The sequence below is a fragment of the Anser anser genome, assembly GCF_964211835.1.
Source record: "Anser anser genome assembly, chromosome: 14".
Taxonomy (NCBI): Eukaryota; Metazoa; Chordata; class Aves; order Anseriformes; family Anatidae; genus Anser; species Anser anser.
The window spans coordinates 104370-116468 of NC_139735.1; the positions used below are offsets into that span (position 1 = coordinate 104370).

Here is a 12099-nt window from a genome sequence, read left to right on the forward strand (position 1 = left end):
AGAAAGAAATAGAGGCATTTTATATTAGTTTACTGTAGCAACGTCAAATTGAAAGAGAAAAGGATGCAAAGTGAAAATAGGACAAAACAACTACAACATGATGACCCTATTTATGTCACTTGTTGTTTCAAAGATGCTATTTAAATATTCCATTTGTTTTTAGTTAACAAACAAATCACACTGAACATATCCTTCAAACAGCAACCTGTAGTGGGTTTACGTGGCAAGGTTTTGGTAGTGGGGGGGGGCATAGGGGTGGCTTCTGTGAGAAGAATCCAGAAGCTGCCCCATGTTAGATAAGGGCCCCGCCGCTGGCCAGAGCCAAGCCAATAAGCGATGTTGTTTGTGCCTCTTTGACAGCATATTTAAGAAAGGGGAAAAAAAAAACGCTGTTCAACAGCAGCTGGGAGAGAGAGGAATGAGAAACAGTCTTACAGACACCAAGGTCAGTGAAGAAAGAGGGCTCTGGGCTCCAGGCACCAGAGCAGAAGTTCCCCTGCAGCCTGGGGAAAGGACCATGGTGGAGCAGGCTGCCCCCCTGCAGCCCATGGTGTACCATGGTGGAGCAGATTTCCATGCTGCAGCCCGTGGAGGAAACCACGGTGGAGCAGGTGGATCTGCCCTGAAGGAGGCTGTGGCCTGTGGAGGACCCCTGCCAGAGCCGTTTCTAGGCTGGACCTGTAGCCCATGGAGAGGAGCCCACACAGGAGCAGGTGACCTGGCAGGAGCTGCACCCATGGGAGCAGGGGAAGAGAGTGAACGTGAAGGAGTGGCGGAGACAAAGTGCTATAGACTGACCACAACCCTCCTTCCCCCGTTCCCCTGTGCTGCTCAGGGAGAGGAGGTGGAAGAGGGTGGATGGAGGGAAGGTGTTTTTGGTTTCTTTCCTGTGTTTCTCACTTCTCAAGCTTGCTAGTAATAGGCAATAAATTTTACTATCTCCCTACTCTGAGTCTCTCAACCCTTAAGCTCTTTGCATCATATTTTCTCCCCCTTTCCCTTTGAGGAGGGGGAGTGAGAGAGCGGCTGTGGTGGAGCTCAGCTGCCCACCTGAGCTAAACTACCACACAAGCGTGAGAGGAAGACATTTAAGACCAGGAAATGTGATAGCAAAATTGAAGTCAGCTACCTTGATAAAAGATTGGACATAGCAACATTTCTAAGTGGCAATGTCACTGCTGTAAGTTTTCTGCTTCTTGATGGTCATTCCAAATCCTGTTCTCTGAAAGTTGTAAAAACATCTTAAACTAGTTCTTTGAATCAAAGAACATGCCATGCATGAAAAACAATATGCCTGCAAACAGCTTTATCAGAATTTCTGTATTCAAAATAATCAGCATAGAGTCTTTACTGCCTTTTCAGAATTTTTGAGTCACTTAAAAAATTCCTCACTAGGAAGCTTGGAATAAAATTTTATTCCTTTTGCCTCCCTGCCCCTGTCTACTATGCTAGAAAAGGAAGAAGAAGGGTCAACACAGAAGTAACTTTAGGGGATTTAAAAAAGATCTAGGCTGATTTTGAATGCATCTTTAGACATACATGTTACAAAGAGTACCTATTCACATACAAAAGTGTCCTGGACGCTCTAAAATCAGATTAACAGTATGAATTAACATGATGCTCTGAGCAAGCACTCTCCTCCAAATTATTTAATGTTTAGCCTGAAAAGCTCTACAACGTGATTTGTTAATACACCAATATTTTAAATAAAAATTACAAGTAAACAAAATCAGGAGTCCAAGTTGAACCAAGAAAAGAGGATCCCAACTTCTCAAAATGGAGAAGCATTTTATCATTTATAAATCAATCCAGATGAAATGTTGAAGTAAGAGTCAAAAACTAGAAGGCACTGTCTCAAAAAGCATATTCTACAAAACACACCAACAGCTGAAAAAAAAGATCATTAATCTACAATGGCTCTTGGACACTGGCATTTATTTTCATGTATGGTTTGTTTTAATATTGAGAATACAGACACCTCATGACCATCTGAATTGCTGTAAATATCTTGGATCAGCACATGGTCACGTGGTGGAGATAAACTCAACAATGACTAGTTATCTCTGGAGCCCCCAGCACAAGAATGATGTTGATCTATTAGAGTGGGTCCAGAGGAGGGCCACAAAGCTGATCAGATGTCTGGAGCACCTCTCCTACCAAGAAAGGCTGAGAGAGCTGGGACTGTTCAGCCTACAGAAGAGAAGGCTCCAGGGTGACCTCATTGCAACCTTTCAGTACTTCAAGGGGACTTATAAAACAGATGGAGAGTGACTCTTTGCTCAATCAGATAATGACAGGACAAGGGGGGATGGTTTTAAACTAAAAGAGAGAAGATTTAGATTAGAGGGTAGGAGGAAATTCTTAACTCAGAGGGCAGTGAGGCACTGCAACAGGTTGCCTAGAGAAGCTGTGGATGCCCTATCCCTGGAGGTGTTCAAGACCAGGTTGGATGAGGCCCTGGGCAACCTGATCTAGCGGGTGGCATCCCTGCCTATGGCAGGGGGGTTGGAACTGGGCAATCTTCGAGGTCCCTTCCAATCCAAGCCATTCTAAGATTCTATGATCTAAACCTCAAGATGATGAAAACCTACAGGGGAGAAGAAAGGAGAACGTGCAGATAAATTTCTTCAAACCTAACATGCAGAAGACTAGAAAGGCTTAAGAGGGTACAGAACAGCTGAATTTTAGATGAGGGGAAAGTGCTGTTACAGAGATAAAGGTCACATAAATATTATATACTCAGGCTGTAACAGACAAGAGGGAGAATCATAGAATCATTAAGGTTGGACCTCCAAGATCATCTGGCCCAACCACCCAAAGGGTTGGAGAGTAGAGTCAACAGAAGACATTAAAAATACCTAATGCCCCCAGCCTTCAACACAAACCTAAATGAAAGCAAAGCTAGGACATGGCTTATGACAGAGGCTTACAGACAAAAACGCAAAAGCAAAAGACCAGTATAGCATATAGACAGCAAGTCCTTTGATGTGGGACTCTAGCAGTAAACAGTCCAACAACGTTTATATAAACAGCTTTTAAACACACAGACTACGAAGCCAGAGCCTTCTAACACAATTCATAAATCAGTACCTGTGCTGGAAATAATGTACACGCCAGCTTACCTCAGCTTTTGTCATCTTCTTAGGAGCTTTGAGGCTCTGGGTACGTTTTGGCAGTTTGTCTCCTGCATCTTCATCTGATGGGTCTGTTCTGGTTTCTGTCAGGGTTCCATTAGACCTCTGTGCCACACTGCTCTCCTCTCCTGAGGAGTAACAGGAAGCTAAGGAATAAGAAAGTTTTTTCAAATACTTTTGAAAAGACATCTAGATCTAAAATGTCCCATCCTTAAGGACCACATAGAAGGGAGACATCAACAGTATTTACGGATAATCCAAGAAATCCATATGTTAGTAAGTGGGAAAGGACTAGGGAAAACAATACAACTTCTCCCAGATAATTTGCAATCTTGTAGTCCTTCTGAGACCCCTGCATGAAGCCCAGGGAACCCTTCCTCGCCTGCTGGTTAACGATACAAGTCCTCAAACAGTGGCCCAGCAGGGGTGTTCTGTACCTGAATCCTCAATGGTTTCAAGGAGAGTCGCTCCAGGGGGGTGCAGCTGTGGCTCATGGCTTCGCAAATGCACAGTATCTTCATCCCGGATCAGAGTGAGATCCTGCATGCTGAAACTTCGCAGCTTTTCAGACAAAACTCCTTGACCCTAAGAGGACATAAAAATTATGGTGAAGGACACTTCGCGCTCACCAAGATCATCCCACACGGGATCATTCAGAAGAGGGAAGGTGCCCCATTCCCCACTAGGGTCCTCTATAAAAAATTAAAAAAAAAGCAACACCACCACAGAGAGAAGGGAAAAAATAAAAGCATGCTCTCAAACCAACAGGAAAGAGGTTAGAGTAAAATCCATTCTCCCTTCACTTTCCATAAATCAAAGGATTAACTACAAAACAAACTGGAGGAAAGGTAAAGTATATCATTCTGAACAAGCACCAGCATCCCTAACAGACCCACTAATTGCTGGTACACAGAACTAAACTATTGGGGAATTCCTGAATGTTACAGAAGGTTAGATTGTGTTTGTAGTGCACAGGTGTTGCATTACCTTTGCAGCTGCAGTAACTGCTGCATTGGCAGCCAGGTTTAACCCTCTCTTGCCGACTCGCATCATGGTTTCATAGCTCTTGTCACGAGCCTGAGTAATGTATTCATCAATTTCCTAGAAAGGCAGTGTGGAACACAGCATTTAGCTCCTAGTTACAAACATGCTCAAAATCTCCCCCACTATCACCTTAAAACCCAAAGCTCATCAGCACACCTTTTTTCCAGGCTGCCAGCACAAGCTGTGCTGTGTTTTCTCTGCTACTTAGAGAAAGTTTGCAAATGCAACCTTAAATTAAAGAATGTTTTCTCCAAATTCTAACAACTGAAACGAAGCAGTTGCTTATACCGAGAATGTGAAAAACACAGCCTGACTACAGAACGTGCTGCTACTATCATGATTCAAAGAACTTAACTACTGATAGTGACTATAAAGGCTAAAGATACTGAGTTAGGCAAACATACTAAGCATTAGGCAAGATACTGGCTACATTACAGTCTCTAGTCGGCTGTACACTGCCCTCGTTGTCAGAGACATAATCATTCTATACCCACTAATGTCAGCACAAGCATGATTCATGCATTTTAATTTTCATTGTAGCATAACCGAATCAGAATTCGGTCAACTTCCAGACAGATCAGTCTCTTCCAACAATAAGTGAGTACCTTCTCCTTATTGGAGAGCGTTGGGTGCACAAACTTCCTGTAGAGGACACTGGAGCCCTTGGTGTAAGGGGAGAGCAGCCAAATCACAAATGCGATTTTCAACTCGAAATAAAAAGGAAACCTGAGAGAAAGAGAGAAGGAGAGAGGGAGAGAGAGAAAGAGAGAGAGAGAAAGAGAACGAGAACTGGAATCAAGATCAGCACAGAGACAGACAGAGATAACCGTCAGAGAGCAGACAGGCAAAAAGAGTAAAGAGAAGGTAAGGACTCAGAAACATAAATGAATCAATATATCAGGGAGAATAGCACAATCCTCTCTGGAATCCTAGAACATACCTTCTTTGAGTCTCATTTAGTCTTTCATCCATAGCCATGAAAACTCCATAAACAGGGCATCTCTCAGCCCTGCAAACACACCAAATTAAAATCTGACAGCTACTCTCACCATTCTTAAGTTTGTTCAAAGACTATCCACCGGATGATAACATTACAGCCGTTTCCCTCTCTTTTTCCAAAGTTTTCAATTAAATATCTCAAGAGAGCTCTCAAGTTGCTGCTAAGGCTGATGGCTAAGAGCAGGCAGCATGCAAGTTTTTCATTGCTATCCCTTACACAGTAAAGTCTCTGGGAAGATAGGGCAGTGGAGACTCCAATAAGCAAATGCAAACTTTCTGATGCCCGTTAGTACTAAAAGACTTCTGTTTTCAGTGGTTAATTTTGAAGTATGTGAATGAGCCAAAGCTCTTGTACTTTTTAGATCCTGGCTCTTCAAAGTTTTTTTTCAGGAAGAGGCAAAATGGCTGATCACTTACGTAAGGTACATGCAACAATTTCATGTTTCTTTAAAAGATGCAACTCTGACTAGACTGTATTCTTTCAGATGTGTGCAAATCACAAACACTAAAGCAATGAAGAAACTGAAGATACCCTGTTCTAAGGGAACAGTTGAAGATACATAATGACAGTTTGTCATTGCTGAAGGCCTCCATTTGATTATTGCCAAGTGTGACACAGTTCTGAGAGGATTAAAACCTGTTTCACCCCAACCCAACTCATGCCCAGTAGTTGAAGACATTTTCATCATGCAAAACACCACTCAGAGCAGAGATGTATTTGATCTGCTCCTCTGTACAACAGGCTCGCAAAGCGAAACAGGTCATAGAATTATAAAATATTCTAGTTGGAAGAGACTCACAAGAATCATAAAGTCCAACTCCTGGGTCCCAAAAGGACCACACAATAAATAAAGAATCAGATCATGCATCTGAGAGTGTTGTCCAAACACTTCTTGATCTCCGACAGGCTCGGTGCTGTGACCACTTCCCTGGGGAGCCTGGTTCCAGTGCCCAACCACCCTCTCAGTGAAGAACCTTTTCCTGATATCCAGCCTGAACCTCCTCTGGTCCTTTCCTTCTACCATCTTTTAAAAATGTCTTTTAGATCACAATTTCTCAAACCTCTTTACCTAATAGCTTGTCAAAAATATATTATGCTATGAATGAAGAACCTCTGACAGAGCCTGTGTATCTAAACTGTCTGAAAGCACAGAATATGAATCAGTTTAGACAGCAACTTAGACCCGCAATGTCTATAAACCCATAGACTCTTCATGGGCATAAAAACTGCTAAATGAGAGAGAGCTTATCCTTAGGAACCTAACACCACTTTAAAAACATTAAAAAAACAAACAAACAAAAAAACCCACACACCACCATGGTACTCACCAAGAAAGAACAATGTCTGTGAGTGTTTCTGCAGTGGTGAAAAAGGCGAACACAATCCAGTACATCATCCACTTCACCTGCAAAAGAGCAGTCACTCAGTAGACATCCATCAGAACCAAGAAAAATAGCAAAATGTCTTCTCAGTAAAAATGACTCATCGTTTTCACACACCGAGATGAAGTCGGCAGCAAGAAGGCATAGATAATCAGCATTGGAGAGGATCACATATGAAATGTTACATTATAGTTTAGGAAAATATGTAAGATTAATATACTCTAAATATATAAATACAGCAATCATCAGCTCAGTGCTCAGATGGAGACCAGTGATGAGTGGTGTCTCTAAGGGGTCTGTACTGGGACCAGTATTATTTAACACCTTTGTCCACAAACATGAACAGTGCGATTGAGTGCATCCTCTGTGAGTTTGCGGATGACACCACAGTGAGTGGTGCAGTCGACGTGCTGGAAGGAAGGGCCGCCATCCAGAGGGACCTGGGCAGGCTTGAGAGGTGGGCCTGTGCAAACATGACAAAGTTCAAGAAGGCCAAGTGCAAAGGTTCTGCACCTGGGTCAGGGCAACCCCAAACATGAATACAGGCCAGACAATGAGTGGATTGAGAGCAGTGTTGTGGAGTAGGATTTAAGGGTACTGGTGGATGAAAAACTGAGTATTAGCCGGCAGCGTGTACTTGCAGCCCAGAAAGCCAACCACCTGAGCTGCATCAAAAGAAGCATGACCAGCGGGTTGAGGGAGGTAATTACCCCTCTCTTGTGAGACCCCACCTGGAGTACCGCGTTCAGCTCTGGGGCGCCCAGCACAAGGACACAGACCTGTCAGAGCAGGTCCAGAGAAGGGCCACAAAAATGATCAAGGGGCTGGAGCACCTCTCCTACAAAGACAAGCTGAGGGAGTTGGGGTTGTTCAGTCTGGAGAAGAAAAGGCTCCGGGGAGACCTTATAGCAGCCTTCCAGTACCTAAAGGGGGCCCACAGGAAAGATTCTTTATCAGGGAGTGCTGTGATAGGAAGGATAAGGGGTAACGACTTTAAGCTAAAAGAGGGTAGGTTTAGATTAGGTGTTAGGAGGAAAAGTCTTCACTTAGAGGGTGGTGAGGCACGGGAACAGGCTTCCCAGAGGAGCTGTGGATGCCCCCCATCCCTGGAAGCGTTCAAGGCCAGGTTGGATGGGGCCCTGGACAACCTGATCTATTGGTTGCCATCCCTGCCTATGGCAGGGGGTTGGAACTAGGTGAACTTCGAGGTCCCTTTCAAAATCATAGAATGGTTTGGGTTGGATGGATACGGATGTACTGCTGAACGTCTGTCCTGTAACAAAATCATGACACAACAATAGCGTTATAGTCCCAAATAACCAACTGTCTAAAACCAGTAAGCAGTTCACTTTAAGTACAGTTATGTTCTTTAATATATAATGAGTATGTTAATAAATACATGTGCACTTAATTAGTTTAAACTGTAGCCCTACTGTTTCTTCATTTTAAATGTTATCTTGGGGGCAGGAGAAGAACTACAGATGTAGTATTTTGCTCTAACTTATTAAGGTGCATTAGAATCATAGACTCATTTAGGTTGGAATAGACCTCTAAGATCATCTAGCCCAACCTTCAACCTAGCACAGCCAAGTCCACCATTAAACCATGTCACTAAACTCTACATCTACACATTTTTTGAAGACCTCCAGGGATGGTGACTGAACTACTTCCCTGGCTATTCTTAGTCTTAATCATTGTTCTCAGAAATTCCTTAAGCATTTCTCTTTTCTTTTTAAAGAAAGACCCAGTAAGAGAGGCAAGAAAGCAAAGAACATATCGTATAAACTCATCTTCTTGTTTAGGCTCTTGAATGTAGTTTACAAACCGTACTTTGTGCTATTATGGCACATCTATATACCTAAACCCTGTCTCCCAACTCCCTCCCATCTTTTCTGTGTAGCAGCAGATGTTTTGTTTGCTTTGAAAAAGAGTAATTCCACCTTTCCCTCTCTCTCTCTCTCCCCATCTCTGTCATTTTTGTAGCAAGTCTGCCAGCTACAGACCAACCAACATTATTAAGAGGAATCAGTCAAATTATAAAAACCACTACCCCAAGATTTCCAATAATAATAGGGTCAACATAAATGAAATTGACTGTTTTCTGTGCCATCGAGAAGTAAAAATAAATTTAAGTAGGAGATAAATGGAAACAAGAGGTCACCTTTGCTAAAAGCAACTTAACACTCTCAGTGTCATCAAGAATGAGAAAAGGAATAATTTGAACCAGGGAAATCTCACACATTAACACACATATTAAAGTTACACGAACAGGTAAGCGAGGGTCTTACTACAGCAAATAATGTTGTAAAAGCAGATGTTTCCCCAACTTGTACGTGATGGAAAAAAATATGATCTGCTCTTGAAAGACCCTCCAGAACTTTCCAAAAAGCCTTAAAAGGAAAAGAAATGCTGCCTCAAACCCTGAAACAACAGTCAGTTTTTAAAAAGGTAATTAGTGCTTCAAATATTTTCCATTTTATTATGCAACTTTTCACAACAGAAAGTAGCAAAACATGAATTGTATGGTTCCTTTCTCCTCCTCCCCATAATCATCAATTCAGACAGGACAGGTGTTATTGACTTGAGTTCTAAAGCAACTCTATGAAATTAATGATTAACTCTTTGATGCAGCAACATAAATCAGCTCTTGTACGAAAACAATTGTGAATAATGACAAATCAAAGGTGGCAAATGGGGATCCGAGTGGGTGAGAGATTTCAGAGATGCTCTGTACCAATAAATCTTACTTCCGTATTATGTGAAATTAAGGCAATCATAACAAAAGCAAGCAATAAATACATAGATATATACAACATAAAAATGAATTATTTCTTTTTTTTTCTGAGAAAAAAATAATTCATAACTGTAGCAGAAGTTTTTGACTGTTTCCATTAGCTCTCGCTACAGTGGTTGGCTAATGGTAATGGAGTTTTTACAAAGTTTCCAACAAGCCTACATAAACATTCAAAGAAACTAAATTGCTGAAGATAAAAGGTAAAGGCACTTGAGGATTAACAACTAGCTCAAAGAAAGGAAATGAGGTGTAAAAATAAATGGTCACATTTCAGAATGAAAAGAATGTCAGAATGTGACAAATATTCTCGTTACATGAATTAGCTCACAACACTTGAGTGGTCACAGTAGACAGCCTGATGAAACTAAGTTCGGCCCCATCAGAGTTTTTCAGTGGTAACACAATATTCAGGAGTATTAGAAAAGGAAGAGAGAAGAACAGAAAACATTGCTATGTTACTATTTAAGTGTACTATATGTTCACATCTTCAACACTGGGCATGGGTCTGGCTTGCCCTGTCTCCTTCTGCCATCCGTCATCCTACCCCCTACAGCCAAAGAAAAAAAGAAATATAGTTGTTAAATAAGTGAGAGGGACTCAACTTTTAGCTCTAGAAGTCCCTGAAGTGCAGATTACCAGATGCTAGAAGAGCAGAATACAAGGGGGATGGTGAAGAGGGAAGCACCACTTTTTTTTCCGCCGTTTATAATTGTTGTTATCCACAGATTACTAATGTCTTTGAAAACTAATCTCCTGTGCTATAATTGTTTTTCAATCCATTAAAAAAGAGTCAAGTCTCTGTTGCTCAGCAGTTGATCACCAATTTCAGCTAACTTGCACCAAGAACCTAAATAAACTCAGTAAATGTAAAAATATTATTGGAATGTAGATTTGACCAAAGCTGCAGACCACATGTGAAAGGAAAACAGTTACTTTTAAAACAGCCTAAGGTGCTAGAAGCAATTTGTCATGGCTGCTCAAAGACATGAATCTATACCACAGCATGGCAAAAAAAGTGTTTGCACTGTACTCTGATGCCATTGCTGGACTGCTTGTAATATATTGGTCCGTATCAATGCAGTCTGCAATACATCACACTCTCTAGCATATACATACACCTGCAAGATCTTTCTCCCCAACTCGCGTTTGCTCTTAAGCACTACAAACAAGTAGTAGTACACAGACACAGCTGGCTTGAAACTTATGCACCATAGCTTTCAAATTTTCCACTGACTTTTCATATGAGAAGCAGTTTGAATAGATGTTGGCCCCCTTTCCTGAGTTTAACAAAACCATTTTTCCTGTCTTTCTTTCTGCTTCTGTTGAGAAATACAAAGCTGTCTAAAGATTACTGATTTGGGCAGTCGGAATCCAGCATCTACATGTTTAATTCTGATGTAGTCCTCTTAAGGAAAAATAATTCACATATAAGATCAGTTTTAGCAGTTCAAATACATTTTCTTGAACCAACTCCAGTATTTTCATAGAAGACAAAAACAAAAGGAAATTTTCTGTTGCAGCTGTCCAGAACTATCTACTTCAAGAAAACTGTATCAATGAAGTATTAAACAAAAGCCAAAAATAAATGTCATTCTTTTCCATATCAGCCCCAGCAGGACTTACAACCAGGTGACTAGCTGACATTCGTGTTATGACAACTTTATGATACTCAAGTACCAGATCTCACTTCTTTTTAATCATCAGATTAATAAAGTCCTGCTGCAATTAAGGTAACATCTACCAACAGAAATTCAGATTAGTACGTTGGTATTATGCAAGACACGTTGCATTTCTGTACCTCAATAACCAACCTACCCAAAGAAAATAAGCAGGCTTTTACAGTAAAGCATCTACAAAGTCAAGGCTCTGTATTTACTAGGCCTTTGAACTCCAGAACAAGCCATGTGTGGTGGCTGTTTTAAAAAAGGAGAGTTTTTGTTTTTAATCCCTCAAATTCTCAACAACACATTTCAACACATTTTCAACCTGTGAAAAATGGGCCTGCCTTAAAGCTAACACAACTTCTGTAACTGGAACTCAATAGTTCCGTGACAGACACTTAAGAGCCAAATAAAAATTCCAAGTAAAAATCTGCCTTTGATGCAACAAACAAAGATCATAGACAACTGGTCTAAAAGAAAACGAGGAGAGAAAACAGCAGCAATAAGACTACCAGATAATTATGAAGTCACGGGATCATGCAATTACTCAGTTTCTTTTATGCTTTCCTTTTGGTTTTTAATGTTACCACTAACAAACTTAAGTTTTTTACGAGTCACAGTATTCCTGACTATACCTCTAATACTCACTTAAAACACTGCACTGATTATCGTTGCCTACAGAACACTCACATTTTGACTTCTCTGCTGAAGGCAAGAAGAAAAAAAAATCTGCCAAGCTAGATGATGCAGTTTTTAAAGCTGTCCACTATGAATAGACTCTCTACCTCAGCTGCTCTCTCCTTCAAAAACCAATGGGCTGAATTTTAAGCCGATGCATAGGAAACATCTAGGCAATTCTAGAGGACTGAAGCAGCATGAGACATATCCTGCAACATTTACTATTGACACGTCATTTTGTAAGCAGCAAACAGAGCCAATTGGATGAAGAGTCACAGACTGCACCACAAAGAAATATTGGCAAATTATATTCTATTCGGCCATGTTACCTCTCTTCTCTATCTGATTATTCACTGCTCTAAACAGACAAATTCTTCCCATCCGTAAAACAAACAGCTCATCTCCT

The 12099-nt window shown here is 41.2% G+C and overlaps 1 protein-coding gene across 7 annotated transcripts in view; it reads right to left on the minus strand.

Moving 5' to 3' along the window:
• REEP2 (receptor accessory protein 2) overlaps nucleotides 1-12099 on the minus strand; it is a 44638-nt gene that overhangs the window by 31369 nt on the left and 1170 nt on the right. For 2 of the 7 annotated variants that reach the window (XR_014572257.1, XM_083798288.1), the window contains exons 3-8: nucleotides 6507-6583; nucleotides 5119-5187; nucleotides 4784-4967; nucleotides 4122-4235; nucleotides 3572-3719; nucleotides 3123-3280 (exon numbers count right to left, since the gene is read on the minus strand). Coding sequence is in view for 6 of the 7 variants with exons in the window: in XM_083798288.1 (XP_083654414.1) it covers nucleotides 3123-3280; nucleotides 3572-3719; nucleotides 4122-4235; nucleotides 4784-4967; nucleotides 5119-5187; nucleotides 6507-6583 (750 nt within the window). In the remaining variant the exon portion in view is untranslated. Of the gene's footprint in view, nucleotides 1223-3122; nucleotides 3281-3571; nucleotides 3720-4121; nucleotides 4236-4783; nucleotides 4968-5118; nucleotides 5188-6506; nucleotides 6584-6677; nucleotides 9902-12099 lie in introns of all 7 variants that reach the window. The other 5 variants (XM_083798292.1, XM_083798289.1, XM_083798290.1 and 2 more) reach the window with 5 other exon arrangements.